The 17,781-nt window shown below is 44.3% G+C and overlaps 1 protein-coding gene across 1 annotated transcript; it reads left to right on the forward strand.

Annotated features, from left to right (window-relative positions):
* The first annotated feature begins 15,140 nt into the window (after positions 1–15,140).
* Positions 15,141–17,476, forward strand: LOC101753050 (upstream activation factor subunit UAF30). Its single transcript, XM_004956285.3, has 2 exons — positions 15,141–15,428; positions 17,141–17,476. Exons 1-2 carry the CDS (start codon positions 15,261–15,263, stop codon positions 17,270–17,272), a joined length of 300 nt encoding a protein of 99 aa, XP_004956342.1. The 5' UTR covers positions 15,141–15,260; the 3' UTR covers positions 17,273–17,476.
* The last annotated feature ends 305 nt before the right edge of the window (positions 17,477–17,781 follow it).

The raw sequence follows: 17,781 nt of genomic DNA on the forward strand, positions 1-17,781 counted from the left end.
GGGACAACTTTAGAATAACCATACAAGTAAAGAGTTTCACATACAATTCACATAATTGCAAATCAATTCAAGTAGCCTTTAATGGATATTCAATGAACACAATATACAAATCATGGATACAAATGGAATATCATCATCTCTATGATTGCCTCTAGGGCATACCTCCAACAGTCTCCCACTTGCACTAGAGTCAATCTAGAAGGTACCTAATACCCATAGCTCTTACATGCGCATCATGCTTAGCCTGCGGGAGTGGTTTTGTCAACGGATCAGAAATGTTCAAATCCGTGTGTATTTTGCATATCTTGATCTCACCCCGGTTAACGAAGTCTCGAATGAGATGAAATCGCCGCATTACGTGTTTGTTCTTCTGGTGGTTCCTTGGCTCCTTTGCTTGCGCAATTGCACCATTGTTATCACAGTAGAGATTCAATGGGCTGGACGCATTCGGGAACACACCAAGCTCAATGAGGAAATTCCTTATCCAAACACCTTCTTTCGCGGCTTCCGAAGCCGCGATGTACTCGGCTTTTGTCGTAGAATCGGCCACCGTCTCCTGCTTGGAACTCTTCCAACTAACAGCACCACCATTCAGCGTGAACACAAATCCTGATTGTGACTTTGAATCATCTCTGTCGGTTTGGAAACTAGCATCGGTGTAACCTGTTACAACGAGCTCCTCCTCACCTCCATAGACGAGGAACATATCTTTAGTCCTTCTCAAGTACTTAAGAATGTTTTTCACCGCTGTCTAGTGACTCTCACCTGGATCAGATTGGTGTCTGCTTGTCATACTTAGCGCATATGAAACATCTGGGCGAGTACTTATCATTGCATACATGATAGATCCAATAGCCGAGGCATATGGCACTCTACTCATGCGATCCCGCTCATCAGCAGTCGAAGGACACTGAGTCTTGCTGAGATGTATGCCATGTGACATAGGCAAGAACCCTTTCTTTGCCTCTTCCATGCTGAACCGCTTCAACACTTTGTCAATATAAGTATCTTGGCTTAAACCTATAAGCCTTCTCGATCTATCTCTATAGATCTTAATGCCCAGAATATATGCCGCTTCCCCTAAGCCCTTCATTGAAAAACTATTTTTCAGTGAAGTCTTTATGGACTCAAGCATAGGAATGTTATTTCCAATCAGTAATATGTCATCCACATATAAGATTAGAAATACTACAGAGCTCCCACTAACCTTCTTGTAAACACAAGACTCTTCTTCGTTCTTGGTGAAGTCAAACCCTTTGACTACTTCATCAAAACGAATGTTCCAACTCCTAGATGCTTGCTTCAATCCATAAATGGATCTCTGAAGCTTGCATACCTTTCCAGCATTTTTCGGATTGACAAAATCGTCGGGCTGTATCATATACACGTCCTCAGCTAGGTTTCCATTCAGGAAAGCTGTCTTGACATCCATCTGCCATATCTCATAATCGAAATATGCAGCTATAGCTAGAATAATCCGAATGGACTTAAGCATCACTACGGGCGAGAAGGTCTCGTTGTAGTCAACTCCTTGAACTTGTCGAAAACCTTTTGCGACAAGTCGTGCTTTATAGATGTGAACATTTCCATCCATGTCCTTTTTCTTCTTATAGATCCACTTGCACTCTATGGCTTTAACACCATGAGGTAGGTCAACCAAGTTCCAAACTTGATTGTCTCCCATGGACTCTATTTCGGATTGCATGGCACTCTGCCATTTTTCGGAGTCTGGGTCCATCATTGCTTCTGCATATGTCGCAGGCTCATCATTGTCTAACAATAATATTTCCCGCATTTCACGGAGCCTTGCCGACCTTCGTGGTTGTGGCGGTGCTTCTCTTGCCATGGGTATCTCAACTTGTTCTGCTACGTTAGCATCACTCATTGATTCTTGCCCGATCGGCTCATCTTGAACTTCTTCAAGATGCACTGTCTTTCCACTCTTTTCTCCTTTGAGAAACTCTTTCTCTAGGAAAACCCTGTTCCGAGCGACAAACACTTTGCCTTCTGATCGGTTGTAGAAATAATATCCCAAAGTTCCCTTTGGATATCCCACGAAAATGCACTTATCCGACTTGGGTGTGATCTTGTCCGACTGAAGTCGCTTGACAAACACTTCACATCCCCAAATCTTTAGAAAAGACAAACTAGGAACCTTTCCAGTCCATATCTCATATGGTGTCTTAACTACAGATTTAGATGGTACCCTATTAAGTGTGAAAGCTGCTGTTTCTAGAGCGTATCCCCAAAATGACAACGGTAGGTCCGACTGGCTCATCATTGATCGAACCATGTCTAATAAAGTTTGATTACGTCGCTCGGACACACCGTTTCTCTGAGGTGTTCCAGGCGGCGTAAGTTGTGGAACAATTCCGCAACTCTTTAGATGATTGCTAAACTCGTGGCTCAAATACTCGCCTCCACGATCAGATCGTAAGGCCTTAATTTTCTTGCCACGCTGATTTTCAACTTCATTCTGAAATTCCTTGAACTTTTCAAAGGTTTCAGACTTGTGCCTCATCAAGTAGACATAGCCATATCTACTAAAATCATCAGTGAAAGTTATGAAGTATTGGAATCCTCCTCTAGCCGTCGTGCTCATTGGTCCGCATACATCACTATGTACGAGTTCCAACAAGTCTACTGCTCTCTCAGGAAATCCTGTGAAAGGCGTCTTAGTCATCTTGCCTAGCAAGCAAGCCTCACTTGTCTCGTATGATTCAAAATCAAACGAAGTTAGAAGTCCATCAGAATGGAGCTTCTTCATGCGCTTTTCACTTATATGACCCAAACGACAATGCCACAAGTAGGTAGGACTCAAATCATTAGGCCGAGGCCTTTTAGCACTTACATTACAGACAGGTGAACCATCAAGATTTAAAACAAATAATCCATTCACAATGGGTGCAAAAGCCATAAACATATTATTCTTAGAGATCACACAACCATTGTTTTCACTCGCAAATGAATAACCATCCTTCATCAAGCATGAAGGAGACAAAATGTTTCGACTTAAACTAGGAACGAAATAACAATTATTCAACTCCATAATAAATCTTGACGGGAGGTGGAGTTGCATCGTCCCGACGGTCAACGCAGCAACTCTTGCATTATTGCCCACACGGAAATCAACTTCTCCTCTTTCCACGCTTCTACTTCTTATCATTCCCTACATCGAATTGCAAATATGAGCAACCGATCCGGTATCAAATACCCAAGAATTAATAATTGTATCAGTGAGAAATATGTTGTCTATAACATTAACAACAAGCGTACCTGAGGTAGAAGTACTCTTACTTCCGCCATTCTTCAAGGAAGCTAGGTATTGCTTGCAGTTTCTCTTCCAGTGACCAAGTTCATGACAGTAAAAGCACTCTTTGTCTGGAGCAGGTCCAGGTCCAGCTTTAACCTTGGGCGGTGGGTTTGGCTTGGACGTTCCAGCCTTGCCCTTCTTCTTCCAAGAATTGCCCTTCTTCTTAAAGCTAGGCTTGTTCTGTATAGCCATCACATGACTGGTACTAGCGCTTTTCTTGATGTCAGCCTCTGCTGTTTTAAGCATGCCACACAGCTCATTCAAACCCTTCTCCGTCCCATGCATATGGTAGTTCGAGATGAAGTTCCCATAGCTAGGCGGAAGAGACGAAAGAATGAAATAAGTGGCCAACTCTTGGCCCAGTGGGAAGCCTAGCTTCTCCAACCGTTGAGTGTAACCAACCATCTTGATTACGTGTGGTCCTACTGTTGCGCCTTCTGCTAGCTTGCTCTCAACAAAGGCCTTAGACACATTGAACCTTTCAGTCCTGGCCTGTGTTTGGAACATGTCTCTAAGCGCCACGATCATATCGTGCGCCTCATGGTTTGTTTCGAACTGCATCTGCAGCTCGGGTTCCATGCAAGCAAGCATAAGGCAGCTTACTTCGAGGTTAGCATCACATGCTTTCTTGTAAGCATTCTTAGTAGCAGCGGGTGCATCATCAGCAGGTTCTTCTCCTAGTGGGTTATCTAGAACATCTTCCTTTTTCTCTGCCCTGAGAACAATTCTCAGGTTACGGATCCAATGTGAGTAATTTGTTCCATTCAACTTGTCCTTCTCAAGGACCGAACGCAAAGCAAACGGTGTAGTGCTGCTAGGTGCCATTTAATCTACAACAAAGTAATGCAAAATACACTAAGACAAACGTATCCATGATAGAGCAAATCACATTAAACTATTTTAACAGAATCTACTCCCACTAAAATCAATATCCCTCTATTGAAACTTAGTGATTCAGGATCCACAACTAACAAGTCCACTAGTGAGCTTTAGCATCACCGCTAGCAAACAAGGTAGATCGGTAAGCAACTTTTGCTAATCATATCACATATGACTCCTGTTGTTGGGTGACATCTCTATGTCTCGGCGCCCAACCTTTATGCCCCAAGGTCCTTAACCGTTAAGATAACCTTGTTAAGCAAACCAACCCTTATGCGTGTAAGTGTCCGACACAAACCCGTCTAGTCAAGGAAAACTAGTGGCACCCTAAATTCATAGACCCACCACTAATTGTACAAGACATGGGACGGTGTAAGTTTTAGTTGGGAGGGCATACTAACTTAAACTTTGTGAGGGATCGTTCTACTTCTAACATCACAGCATGCAGAAAGTAAAACATAAACAGAATAGCATTCACATAGTTGTGACACAGTATGGCCCGTTTTCATATGGTGATCTCCATCTCCATAGAACCTGTTCACCATGGTGATCTCCATCTCCATGTTCCATGTGCGCCATCCTCCTGGTGATGAGTCCTCCAAGAACTAGAACATGCTATTACGCCTAATAGCTAGTAAAGAATCTAGTAATGAAGATTACATAGTTGCTTGGATCATCACAGATTGGTACGCAGACCATTAAATACAATAAAGTGACAACACATATGGCTCCTGCCGTGTTGCTGTACGCACGATACGCAGGTCACGAATGAGTTACACACATGCATCACATACACAAGGGGGCCATACTAATCACAAGATACATACATACATCCTGCAAAACAGAGTTAGGCGTCCTAACGTTCCAAACTTCGGATGCCCGAAACTCCATCTTCCATGCCGAATTTGGGAAATCTAATTTTGCCGAAAACGGCAAAGGGGTTGAATTTCATGTGTAACTTTTTCTGTAGATCAATTTTCATATAAAATTCGCCCCGACCCGAGATCGTACCGAAAAGTTACGGCTGATTTACCGAAGCATACGCAAACGGCAAAAATCCCGACCCCGGCAGTAGATCTCATCTACTATTGCACATCTAATACGCCTGGCGTATGACCCTGGATTTCGATTCGACCAATCATATTGATCTTCGCTCACTGCAACTGGATTTATGTGTATCACTTAACTTCGATGGCGGAAACCGACCGGTAGGAGTATGTCGTTACACTACCATTGCAGCAGGAGCACGAAACCAGGACATAGATCAAACGGAAAACTCGCATATCTCCATATGCACACACCCCGAATCCAAAACTAAGCAGCTACGGCTCTTGATACCACTATAGGGATACGAGGTAGGCTAGGCTAGCGCAAATCAAAATTTCTACCGCGTAAAACCAGGAATAACTGCCGTATAAGGATCACGGGATTACCACTCGACGCACTACTAGTGCGGAAGATGTAGATATGCGTCGATGCAGTGAAGACGATCACGTAGTCGTACGTAGTCGATCAATGTAGTCGTACGTAGTCAATCACGTCAACATCCAGCAGCTCCTCAGCAGCTCGTCCACGTGCAGCAAGATCGCCTCCGGTGCCGCGGCTCGTCATCGGCTCGTCGTGGCTTGTCAGCGGCTCGTCGACGGCTCGTCCAAGTGCTGCACGCGCAACACCTCCAAGGTATCCACACGTGCAGGGAGGAAGCGTCGCAAACCGGACTGCTAGATCCGCGAGTTGCAACAAGCGAGGGCGTGGGAGGCGCGGCAGGTGTGTTTCGCCAAAAAGGTGTAAACCCTAGGGTGCCCCCACCCCTCTATTTATAGAGGTTTCTAACGGGCCTCTGGGTCCGAGGCCCATTAGTACTTCTAAACCTAATCCAACTCGGATCAGATCCGAATTGGGCTTCCAGCACCTTAAGTGTGTGACCCTATAGGTTCGGATACGTATAGACATGGCCCGAGTACTCCTACTCGGCCCAATAGTCGGTAGCGGCCTCTAGCAAGACGTGCCAACTCCTATACGCACACGAAGATCATATCAGACGAACCATCACAACATAATATACATGCTATTCCCTTTGCCTCACGATATTTGGTCTAGCTTCAAGCCGACCGCTCTTTCTCGATCCTGTGATTCGGAATCCCTTTGTAGGTTAACTCTTAACCGTACGTAGCATGGCCATGCATTTTCGGATCCGATCACTCGAGGGGCCCAGAGATGTCACTCTCAATCAGAGAGGGGCAAATCCCATCTTGATTGACCATGTCTCATAGCATGCTTCTTGACAAACCTGAAAGCTACCTTTATAACTACCCTGTTATGGCGTAGCGTTTGATAGCCCCTAAGTAGGTCGATCCACATCTAGAATACATGCGACAATCTCAGGTCTAAGGACAAAGCGTATATGTTGTTTAAAGAGAGAACTACTTCTCGTGTTGGGTCAGTCCTAGCACATGTCTCCACATGTGTCCACATTATTAGTTCAACATCTCCATGTCCATGACTTGTGAGACATAGTCATCAACTAATACATGTGCTACTCTAATATTCATGTGTGTCCTCACATGAACTCCGACTAGGGACAACTTTAGAATAACCATACAAGTAAAGAGTTTCACATACAATTCACATAATTGCAAATCAATTCAAGTAGCCTTTAATGGATATTCAATGAACACAATATACAAATCATGGATACAAATGGAATATCATCATCTCTATGATTGCCTCTAGGGCATACCTCCAACAGAAATCCTGAAGAAGATCTTAAATCGGGGCAAGGTTGTTTTAAGGATGTGGTTTTACGAATACTAGTTCATGACGCATGCATGACCTACATCGTCCTCTCAACCAAAATAACAAGTACGTCACTCCCTATAGTATCTAGTCGGTCTCTAATATCATTTTCCTATGCGAACGCGGTTAGTGTACCTGCAGAAAACACAGCCACATGAACCTTTCGTGTCAGCACTCATGAAAGCGTCCCCAAGCATTACCGTTCACTATAGAAACGGTACCCATGCGTTTAACACAGCATGGACAGCACAACAACCATGGAAATAGGTCCCCTTTGAATAGAACCATATAACCCTTCGCATACTCGTGATGCAGAATCTGCGCACGCATAATAGACGTGGGCGAACAACCGTGATGATAGGCTTGTTGAAATCAAACCATACCACCCTTTGCATGAGTTAACATACGGAACCTGCGCACGTATAATAAACATGGGCGAAAACAACCGCGATGATAGGGTCCTTTGAATGGAACTCCCTATCAACCCTTGCATACTCGTGATGCGGAACTCGGCACATGTATGATACACGCGGTGAAGTGCTGGAGGTTAGCAAAATAACTAATAAGTAATAGCCACCTAAAATAACCCCAAAATTCCCCTAAGGTCTCTCGTACTAAGGTCATCCTTAACGATCTTACGAGATTTTTCAACACATTTCTTGCAAATTTTATTTAGAAACAGGGTTTAGGACCTATGGTGTTCTCTGTCCTGCTAAACCTGCTCTTGTACCAATTGTGGTGGAACACCTCGGATTAACTTGGCTAAAGCACATTAAGTCGCCTAACACGCGATCATATGCTTCAGTCCAGTTAATTCGACGATCCGTCGGATTTCATCCGATAAAACCACTTTACAGGACCGAGTTAGCATAGCTCACACGAAGGTGAGTGGTTCCAGAGAATACCACAGATCATGCACTTAAATAAGTACAAATTTTATTACAACATTGGTTCGAAAATCAGAGGTTTAACAAAGTTCAAAAGCAGCGGAAAGATAAATCGCAGAAGCTAGGGCCGAGTCGGATGTCCCTGATGAGGCCGATCAGGACATCAGTGATCCCTCTCCTCACCGTCCGAGGAGGGATCCCACTCGACCGTCCACCCAGGAGGAAGCTGGGGAGGCCAAGTGCCAACAGCAGCACACTCAGAAGCTTCAACTTCACATGAAAGAGATGCCACAAACAAGGCTGAGCTACTAAGCTCAACAAGACTTAACCGACCGGTGGGAAACTACTCCACCAACTTCTAGACATGCAAGGCCCTTTGGCTGAGGGTTTGTTTTGCCAAAAGCGACTACAGTTGGTCCTTACTTTCAATATTTTAGCTCTGGTTCTACGTTCATTAACCAGTCTACATTAGAAGCTAATGCTAAACAAACATAGTTCCAAACAATATGTATATAAAACACATATCAAGTTCATATCATCCTTATGTTCCATCTTTACTCAGTGTAGCATAGCGATCAAGCAGTCTCAAACTGTGAGAGGCAGACGAATCGATTCGAGTTTCTTAACCATGCATGGAGAACCTAATCTCACGACATTCACGCACCACATAGGTCGCTTCCTGTGTCGGCCGTCCCCATCAATTCCCAAGCATGTGTCAGGTCCAAACTTCCCTTGGCATGCAATGCTCCACAGTCCCGACCTCTTGTCGTACTGTGACTGCACTTGCACCGACATGATGCACCATGGGAACCTTGTTCCAGGGACAGCAGGGGTATAAGCCACGCCCTAGTTCAATCAGGTACTAGGCTTCCCCATCCCATACTAGGTATGAGATTAGTACTTTCAAACAATTGATCACGAACACCAACACTTTCCGAGCTTAAGCAGTTTCACATAGATAGACGGGGCAATCCACCGACCACCAAAAAGAGTTCATAAGGCCCTGCCCCGTCCACCGTCCTTATAGTTGTAACCAGAAGGAGAACAAACAACTCCTATAGCTCGCGAGTGACAGGAAATCACTCGACTTTTACCGAGTCCTATTAAGCATTGCAACTACTCGGACTTACCATGCTAGTGTTCAGATCAAGGGAACTATGTCATGCATCTAAGGCTTCAAACAACTCCTATAACGTAAATGCACATACATACAAGGGAAGGCATGCGCACGTTTAGAAAGATTGGGTTATGCTCCGGGGCTTGCCTTCGATTGGGGTGGAGGCGAACTGGTCTTCTGGGTGCTCTTCTTCATCTCCTACAGTTGGCAGCTCGGCTACCGCTTCGTCTTCTGGCACCGGGTGCAGCTCGTATGTGCCGTCGGCGAGATTTAGTTCTTCACGGACATGCAATGCAGGTGTTAAACACTTAGACGGTTATTTCAACAATACTTGCAAGCTTAAGCTCAGAAACCTGTGGCAAAACTACAGGAAAGGTGTGAATTCCTAAGCTTCTGTTGATAGAGAACAAGGTAAAAGAGTCGGATCAGGAAAAACTTATGATCTGACCCTCAGACCTAAGGAATAACTGTACCGAGGTCGGGTGAGACGGAAAAGGGGTCGGGCGGATCGGACAGGGGTCGGGCGAACTAGAAAGGGGTCGGGCGGCTTACCTTTAGGCCTATTGATGAAGTCTTGGGGTCGGGAAGGAACAGACTCTGGCAGAAAGACTTAAGGTGCTAAGGCTTGGGCGGCAGCGAGGTCCAGCGGTGCTCCGGCGGCGGCGGTGCTTCTCTTGGATAACAAGTAAGCTCTAGCACCGCGCGGAGGACACACGCGGCTGGAGGGTTGGGAAAAGAGGGCATTGAGCGGAGAGGGAGGGTTCCTCAAGAGCTTATGCGGCAGCACTTGAGTGCAAAATAGAGGAAGGTGCGGCAAGGCAACGATGGCGAAGGGAACTCCGGTAGAGGCTCTGGTACTCCCTTTTATAGCTGCGCAGAAGAGAAGGAGTCTGGGCAGCGCGAGGATCAGGTCGAAGAGGATGGAGTGCTCTGCCGTGGCGGCGATTAGGCGACGCCTCTATTGGCCGGCGAAGCAGAGCTTCGGGGATAGGGTCTTCGGTCATTGGGCACTGGAGATAGAGCTTATGCAGGCGTGGTTTTGTTGGAAGGAAGGATTGGCGAGGGCGAGCGCGGGTCTGGTCGCGTCAAGTGGCAGATTGGGGGCGGCGGCTTGACTAGCATGCGACAGGAAGGAAGGAAGGGGCACTGCAAGCGGGGGCGCTGCAGGCGAGGTGACCGGGCGAGTGGTGACGCAAGTAGGCGTAGACCAGCGGCTTTGCTGGGGCACGCTACTGGCGAGGTGGGAAAAGGAGTTGTCACTGCCGGAGCCATGGTTGGCGAAGGTGGCATCGTCGCGGGGCGCGCGCATGGGCAGCGCGACTGAGGGGCGACGGAAAAGCCGGAAGGCATTGGGACGCGTGGCCGGGGATCCGAGTGAGGAGATGTGCGTGGGAGGCGAGGTGGACTGGCGCGACAGCGGCCAATCCTTGGTTGCAGCGGCGACAGGGCGCCTGGTGCGGTCAGCGAGGTTGTGGGCGAGATGAGACAAGGCGGAAAGTCTGCAGTCGCTTCTGCTCGCGATTGGGAAGGAGGCGCGCTGATCCATCTTGTCGCGGCTGGCGACTGGGCGAGGCGGCGCTCGTCGGGGAGGTTGAGCCACGCGGCGGAGAGGCTCTGAAACAGGGCCCACGCTTGCTCTGGCACGCCTGACACGAGAGATCCGTGGGATCCGTCATCTGGGTCCACTTTCCAGCCTCTAGTTCTCCCAAAGTATGGAAGACACTGGTTTCGGGACTTAGAGAAAAGCTGCTGTTTGTTGGGTTTCAGGGGTCGGGCTGATAACCAAACTTTAGCTGATGTGGCTCGAGAAAAGCTGAGTCAACCAGATTAGGGACTTATCTTAAGATTAACTCGACTGATCCTAAGTCGTTACACTCCTGTTCTACCTATGGATGCAACCGAAGAGGTACTAGTGGCTGGTTTCTGGGTAGTCTTGGTTGCTGAATTTGTGGGAGGAGCATGTTGCTTGTCGCTGGACGGAGAGGGAGAGGGTGGAGGTGCACGTCCGGTCAAAGAGGTAGTCGTGCGTGGCTACCATGATGTATATTTTCCTGCAGAAATATTAGTCTTGGTACTAGCACATCGCCCCCTGCACTTCCCTTTTAGCATTACAAGCAAGATGAAACAAACGGGTTACGTTAATATAATCTTTATAAGCAAGGATGTCCTAAATTTCATGGTTTAAACCACCCAAAAATCGAGCCATAGCAAGTTCCTCATCCTCCTCTAAGTTATAACACAACATACCCATTGGTAATTCCTAATAATATTCTTCTACACTTTTAGCACCCTATCTTAATTGTTGCAACCTATTTAACAGATCATGTGCATAGTAAGAAGGAACAAATTTAGCTCGCATGACCCATTTCAAAGAATCCCAAGTTTGTGGCATGTTATTAGGATTTTTCTTGCCATGTTCTATCCACCAAACAGAAGCAAAATTACTAAACTCACTAGTAGCAGCCCTAACATGTGTATTTTCAAGAAATTCATGACATGTAAACTTTTGATCAATAGCAATTTGCCAAGTAATGTATGCATCAAGATCATATTTACCATCAAAAGGAGGTATCTTAAATTTTATCTTACTAAAAACATCATCATTATTATGTACCTCGTGTCATCAGTCCCACCCATACCTCTGCGATTATTGCATAGTCGTCGGCGATCATGAGCGTCTGGGTCATCTTGTTCAGTATCAGCATCCCAATTGTCCTCAACACGCTCATCCTTGTTGTTATCTCCATCATGCCCATTAGTAGTTTTGGCATGCATCTCATCAAAGCACCTCAAAATAGCAGAAAGTCTTTTGTCAATACGAGCGACCGATGTCTCCAGCCCTGTGAGCTTGGTGTTTGTGGCAAGCTATGTGGCCTCCAACTGCCCAATCTTCTCATTCTTCACCTGCAAATCATCATCAAGCCCTTCGATGTGCCCCTTCACTAGGTTTTCAAAATGTTGTATGATGCCCTTGGTGCGGGAAGAATGTGGCATATTCTGACTATCCTCTGATCCTGTCATGGTTAGATGAGCAAAGGCAACAAGAAAACAGGTGAAGAAATAAAAACCCTACAGCTATTAGGATGTAGCTACTGCAAGGCGCTCACTCTCAACCCGTTACACAAGCTCTTACCAATTCTTACATTGCTCAACAGGAGGGGATGACTATCAACAAGTATGCAACCATAGAATGAAGTGTATCGGTGCTACAACAATAGGACCTGCCAAGCTGTAGTTGAAATATGTGGAGCTGTAGTTGGGCTGAAGCAAGGAAGTACTAGCACCACGTAATTCACAAAAGCAAGCTGGATAATTGTTCAATGGTGGTACTATACTTGTCATAGCCTAGACCGTGCTAGAGACACGAGCCTGGACACAAAGTAAGTCACAACACACCACCAGAAAACAATAGAGAAGCACAATGAACAACCCCTTTTCTTCCTATTTTTGTCTTTCATTTCTTATTCTTTTTTCTTTATTTTTTTGTTTTTTTCTTGTTTTTTCAGGGGATCCTCAAATCTGATTATATGAACAAAAGGACTTCACAAGAGTCACACACCACACAAACTTTTTCCAAAAGGACAGGGGTATTCCGATAAAAGATACTTTTTCCTGAAAAGACAGGAGTAAACAAAACCAAAATGTATATGCAGGACATGGAGAGTTTGAGGATAGGTAGGACTACTACTAATATGTACTCAGTTTCAGACTCAAAATAGCAACAAGGCAGCTGTCAATTCGAACTCAAAATTGATTCCATTTCGAACTCAACACCACGTGGGATTCGGTCTCAAACAAACTCAGATTCCTACTCGAACTTGAACACAAAGTTGTATTCGGATTCAACCAACAGAAGGTTTATATGGTAGCACGCAGCTGTGACTAGAACGTGACAAGAATTCAAAACTCTAAAGGACTAAAACTAAGACCAGCAACTTGACACAACAGATGCAACCGAAAACTCAACAAGCCCTAACTAAGTAGTGCTAGCAAAGGCTCAAAGGATTTATAGGATTGTGGGTAAACTAATCTACTATTTTTTTTTGTCTTTTTTGGACTATAGGAAAAATTAAAATAGCAAAGGATTGGAAGTCTCTCACCGATAAACCTTGTTCTGATTACCAACTGATAGGAACCCGCTAGGGTTGGTTCCCGGTCTTTCGATGAGAGGATGTGGGGTAACTCGATTGGTGGATGGAGACGATGTTCATGGCCTGACTACAGTCTTCCAAGCTATGTCTTAGCAACTGATACACCACCTCCAATGGCTGCCGCGACCTTGTGGAGCGCGTCACCCGGCCACTAGGGCACTCATCCTACAAGCAATCAAAGAACTAGCAAAAAACAAGTATAACAAGTACTGAATTTACTAGATGTAGATGAAGATTTCAAACTCAACCTCAATAATGGTAGGGTTCCGAAGACAAGAAGACAGGCGACTGATCCAGCACACGCACTTACAAGCAAGTAGCGAGAGCTAAACTTGATCTAAACAAAACTCAACTGTTCTTAGTGGTGGCTAAAGGGTATATGAAGGTGGCAGGACAACGACCAGGGTGTTGGGGTCGTGCTCCAACCCTAGGACGCGTCCCTAATGGACCTGACTTGATACGCGGCCCATTGTACCAAAATCAGATGACGCAGCACATTTGGACAGAAAACCTCTCGGTAGTAATTCGGTCATTGCGGCCGCCTCAGAACAGATATAGGCTTGAGTCCAGATCCATATGAAAATAAACTTCATAAGGATTCCATGAAATACTTCAACGCCCCAATTGAGTCCGTATGCGGCTGTGGTGACCATCACAAGCTGGTGCTATCCTGCAGTCCGAATCCAGCCTGCGCGAATCCTTTTCCCTTTCGGTCTTCTCTCTAGTTCCTAACCAAAACAAGAGTGTACACATCTCCATGGTCTAAATATAATGGACAGAAACTCAAGAGTGAACTTATTTGATGATTAAGTTGACGAGCACGGACGCGAGTAATAGGAATAGAAACTGGTACTTGTGTCGACGTAGAAACTGGTACTTGTATCGACGTGGATGTATCGTTGATGGTGATGTCTTCATCACATAGTTTGCTCCCAATTGCCCGTAGTTTGTTGCAAAGTACTCAAAAACTTGATTTCATGCTAAATAAAGTACCATAGAGGCTAAACTGACATGACAAAAAATTTATGAAGAGAGTGAATGGGTTTCACCTAGATGAAACTTGGTATACTACTTAGACCTCCTTCGACAATAACACCTAAGCTAGCTCATAGTAACAGGAATGCACTTCATCATTTGCTTACATGGAAGAGAAATAAGGTGAGACATGGAAGGGAGATAAGGTGAGAAGAAAGAGTGTACTATCTCTTCTTTTTTGAGAACTAGCTCATTGAGACCATGTTCTCAAAAGCGGGCTCAAATGAGGTGGTGGGATGAAAGAGTGTACTACTTTCTTTTGCGGTCGCCGGTTGGTGAAATTTATGAAGAGGCTCGTTGAGACCATGTTCTCATAAGCGGGTTTGAATGAAGGCTTATGTGCATTGGGTTAGTGAATAGGATCTCATGTCTTGCGGACCTACCTGCTACTTTATGAATCACTCTGGATCAATCGATAGTGATAACTAAATACATAGTTGAGAGGTACCTTTTGCATACGAGATTTGGATTACCAATTGATTTTAGTCCAGTGACTAGCATAACTTTGCCCCATGAGATAAAAAAAATATTATCACTATAAAGTAAGAATCAGCACTGCAAATATTATGTAGATTTGCAAGAAATTCTTAAGAGAATATGGAACAGATATTGAGTAAATTATTATTAGACATCTAAATATTTGATGCACATGTCCAGACATACTACTTAGATTTTATACTTAGGCTTTGGTTAAATAAAAAAATACAATACTACTGCATATAATCTATGAATATAACATAATTGCTTAAACATGTACGTGTCGAATGTGCGTAAAGGAAATTAGAAAACGTAGCCACATGCTAACTCGCTGTTGGCTGTATAAAAGGAAATTATTAAAAAGAATCTTGTTTGCCCAGCTTGGCAGGCCGTTTTGCTCCTTTCTCAAAGCGACTGTAAAGGAGAAAATTCCAGCCCAAGCCGGCCCGATCCACGGGGAGGAGTAATAAGAGAGGAAACGTCTCTCATTCCGAAAAAAAACCTCCCCTCGGAGCGCACGGCGCCGCCTCCGTCGGCCATTGCAGCATCGCTGCAGCTCACTCTCCTCCGAATCCAGTCGCCTCGTCAGAGTGAAAGGGCGTAAGATGGTGCTGCAGCGAGCGGTGACGGAGTGCCCCAAGAAGGTTGCGGGGCTGGTGGACCTGGTGAACCTGCCGACTGTGTTGCGGGAGTTCGCAGGTGGGCGGTCCCAGATGTCCCACATATCCTTCTTCCTCCGCAAATGGTCTCACATCAAGGAACACAACCTACAGGTACTAGTCGCCATGTATTCTTGCAAAGAAAACATTAATTAGTAACAATGGTTGGTGCTTGGTGTTGGTTGAGCTCGTTAGTTATTGCGGCAGCCGGCAGGATTTGGTTGCTCGTTCTCCAGAGTTAGTTTGCACAGATCTTTGATAGAGCGTTGGTTTAGGCTAATGGGAGAACAGAAGAACGGCAGCTGGTGCTAGCCAACATTTTGTTTTATGCTATCAGATTTACAGTGCTGGCCAACATTATTATTATTATTATTATTATTATTATTATTATTATTATTATTATTATTATTATTATCATCATCATCATCTAAATAAGTATGTCATGGTCCTTAATCTTTGCTGAAGTGTGCACATTATGATCTAGGAATTGATCAGTGCGGCCGTAAATAATGTCGATAATTCTAATTCAGGACTTTGTCAACTTTGCCATTGTGTAAAGATGCATAATAAATGGTTGTATGCATATGTATAGCTTCAGATGATGGTCTAAACTTTTTTAGGATGATAAATAATCTTTAACGTTTGGATTGTGGAGTGTAACCTCACTGTGGGATATTTTTGCTCTCTTGATGTTGCCTGCCATTCTATCTGTTTCTAGATCTTCCGTGTGAGCTGACAATGGGGGTGGCACTGTTACGGTGACCGCTTTTTGATTTAACTTGGAGCTAAGAAATAGCTATGTTCCCATGTCGAACCCTTTATACCTGTTTACACCCAGAAACATGCCATGTAATGATTTCCTTGTTTCTAATGCCCCACCTTTTGACAATTATTAGTGCAAACCTTCTAGCATACTGTAATGTGGCTGATTTAGTGAGGAGAATCATCAAGGAGTTGATGTCATGCTCTCCCTCGTGAGAGGTTGGCGTGCTCAGGATGTTGTGGACGCTGAGGCTGAGCTGCTTATTATTCTTCCCACACACGTATTTCTTTCTGACGAAAGCAGTCACAACATATCTGTTTAGATTGTGTGTGAATAAATGACAGTGCAGTGCTTTTCAGTTTGAAATGGTCTTTTATGCTCTGCAGGATCAGAAAAATTGGGTTTTCTTTTGTATCATTTTATTGGTAATTGTCCATATGTGATTGTGTCAATTTTTTAACAAGAATGGGAACTTTATTTTGGCGCGGCTGTTTTCATTTTGCCACTATTTTGTTCTTTCATTTTCAGAAATCCTTTATTTGGTGCAATCTTTTCCCCACGTGTCAAAAGTTATATGTTAGTGAGCTCGTCTGTATGTCAGAATACCAGTGCATCCTCATGACCAAACTGTTTGTGTTTCCAATGGTGGGCACTGGCTAGACTGGTGTGAGGAAAAACTGACAAGCAAGTTGTTCTTTGTACCTTCCTGTCTGCATGTTCATGTAGATAATGCATAAATAATAATTCTGAAACTCATTCTTTCAGCATGAAACTCATCTAATAGAAAGAAAGAAAACCCTTTGTTCATTTATGGGAAAACATTAGTAACAATTAACTGTCAATTACTGCAATCCAGTGGGTTGAAAGAAAGCTTCTTTGTTTGGAAAGAACAAGAAGCTTCTGCCACTACATCAAGACCTTCTATCTGCCACTCAAAACAAAGAACCGTTTTGTTACAGAAACACAGTTTTTTCCTTACGTTACTGCTGCTACATTATTATTATTGTTGTTGTTGTTGTTTAATTTAATTTAATTTTTAGATGGTAACTATTCTGATTTGCAGGACCCAACGAATAAGAATATTGTTAACTGTGATGAGAAGTTGAAGACTGTATTATTGGGGAGGTCCAAAGTGCAGCTCTTTGAACTCCCAATGATTGTTAAGCTTCATTTCCCAAAAGCTCCAAAGTCATGACAACATTAATTTAGAGGTACTGTAAATTAAAACTTTTTGGAAACTGGATAGATATATGTTTGTCTGGGATAGAAGGAATCATGTATGTGTTGCTTTACTAAAATTTCCATTTAGGCTTAGCGACGGAATCCTGTATACGTTGCTTTGCTGAAATTTCCACAGATATGCTAAGTACTGCAAATGATACATTGAGTTTTGTGATTATTTTGCTTGTCTTCATCTTTTTGACCTGTTTGATGCATCAATAACTTTACTCAGAGTTTAACCGAAGAATCTGGCGCAGTGGTAAAACTCTCCACTTGTGGCCCGAATGTCCTGGGTTCGAACCAGCCTCTTTGCAAAATTTTTAAGGGTAAAGCTGTTTAGGAATTCCCTTCCCCAGACCTGTTGTTGTCAAGAATTGCGGATCAAGACTACAGCAAGTAAATTTGTTTTTATGCGTGTAAGGCTCGGATGGTTGCGTGAGGGGACACGGGGGTTATACTGGTTCGGGTAGGAATAGCCCTACA

The sequence above is a fragment of the Setaria italica genome, chromosome II (genome assembly GCF_000263155.2).
Source record: "Setaria italica strain Yugu1 chromosome II, Setaria_italica_v2.0, whole genome shotgun sequence".
Classification (NCBI taxonomy): Eukaryota; Viridiplantae; Streptophyta; class Magnoliopsida; order Poales; family Poaceae; genus Setaria; species Setaria italica.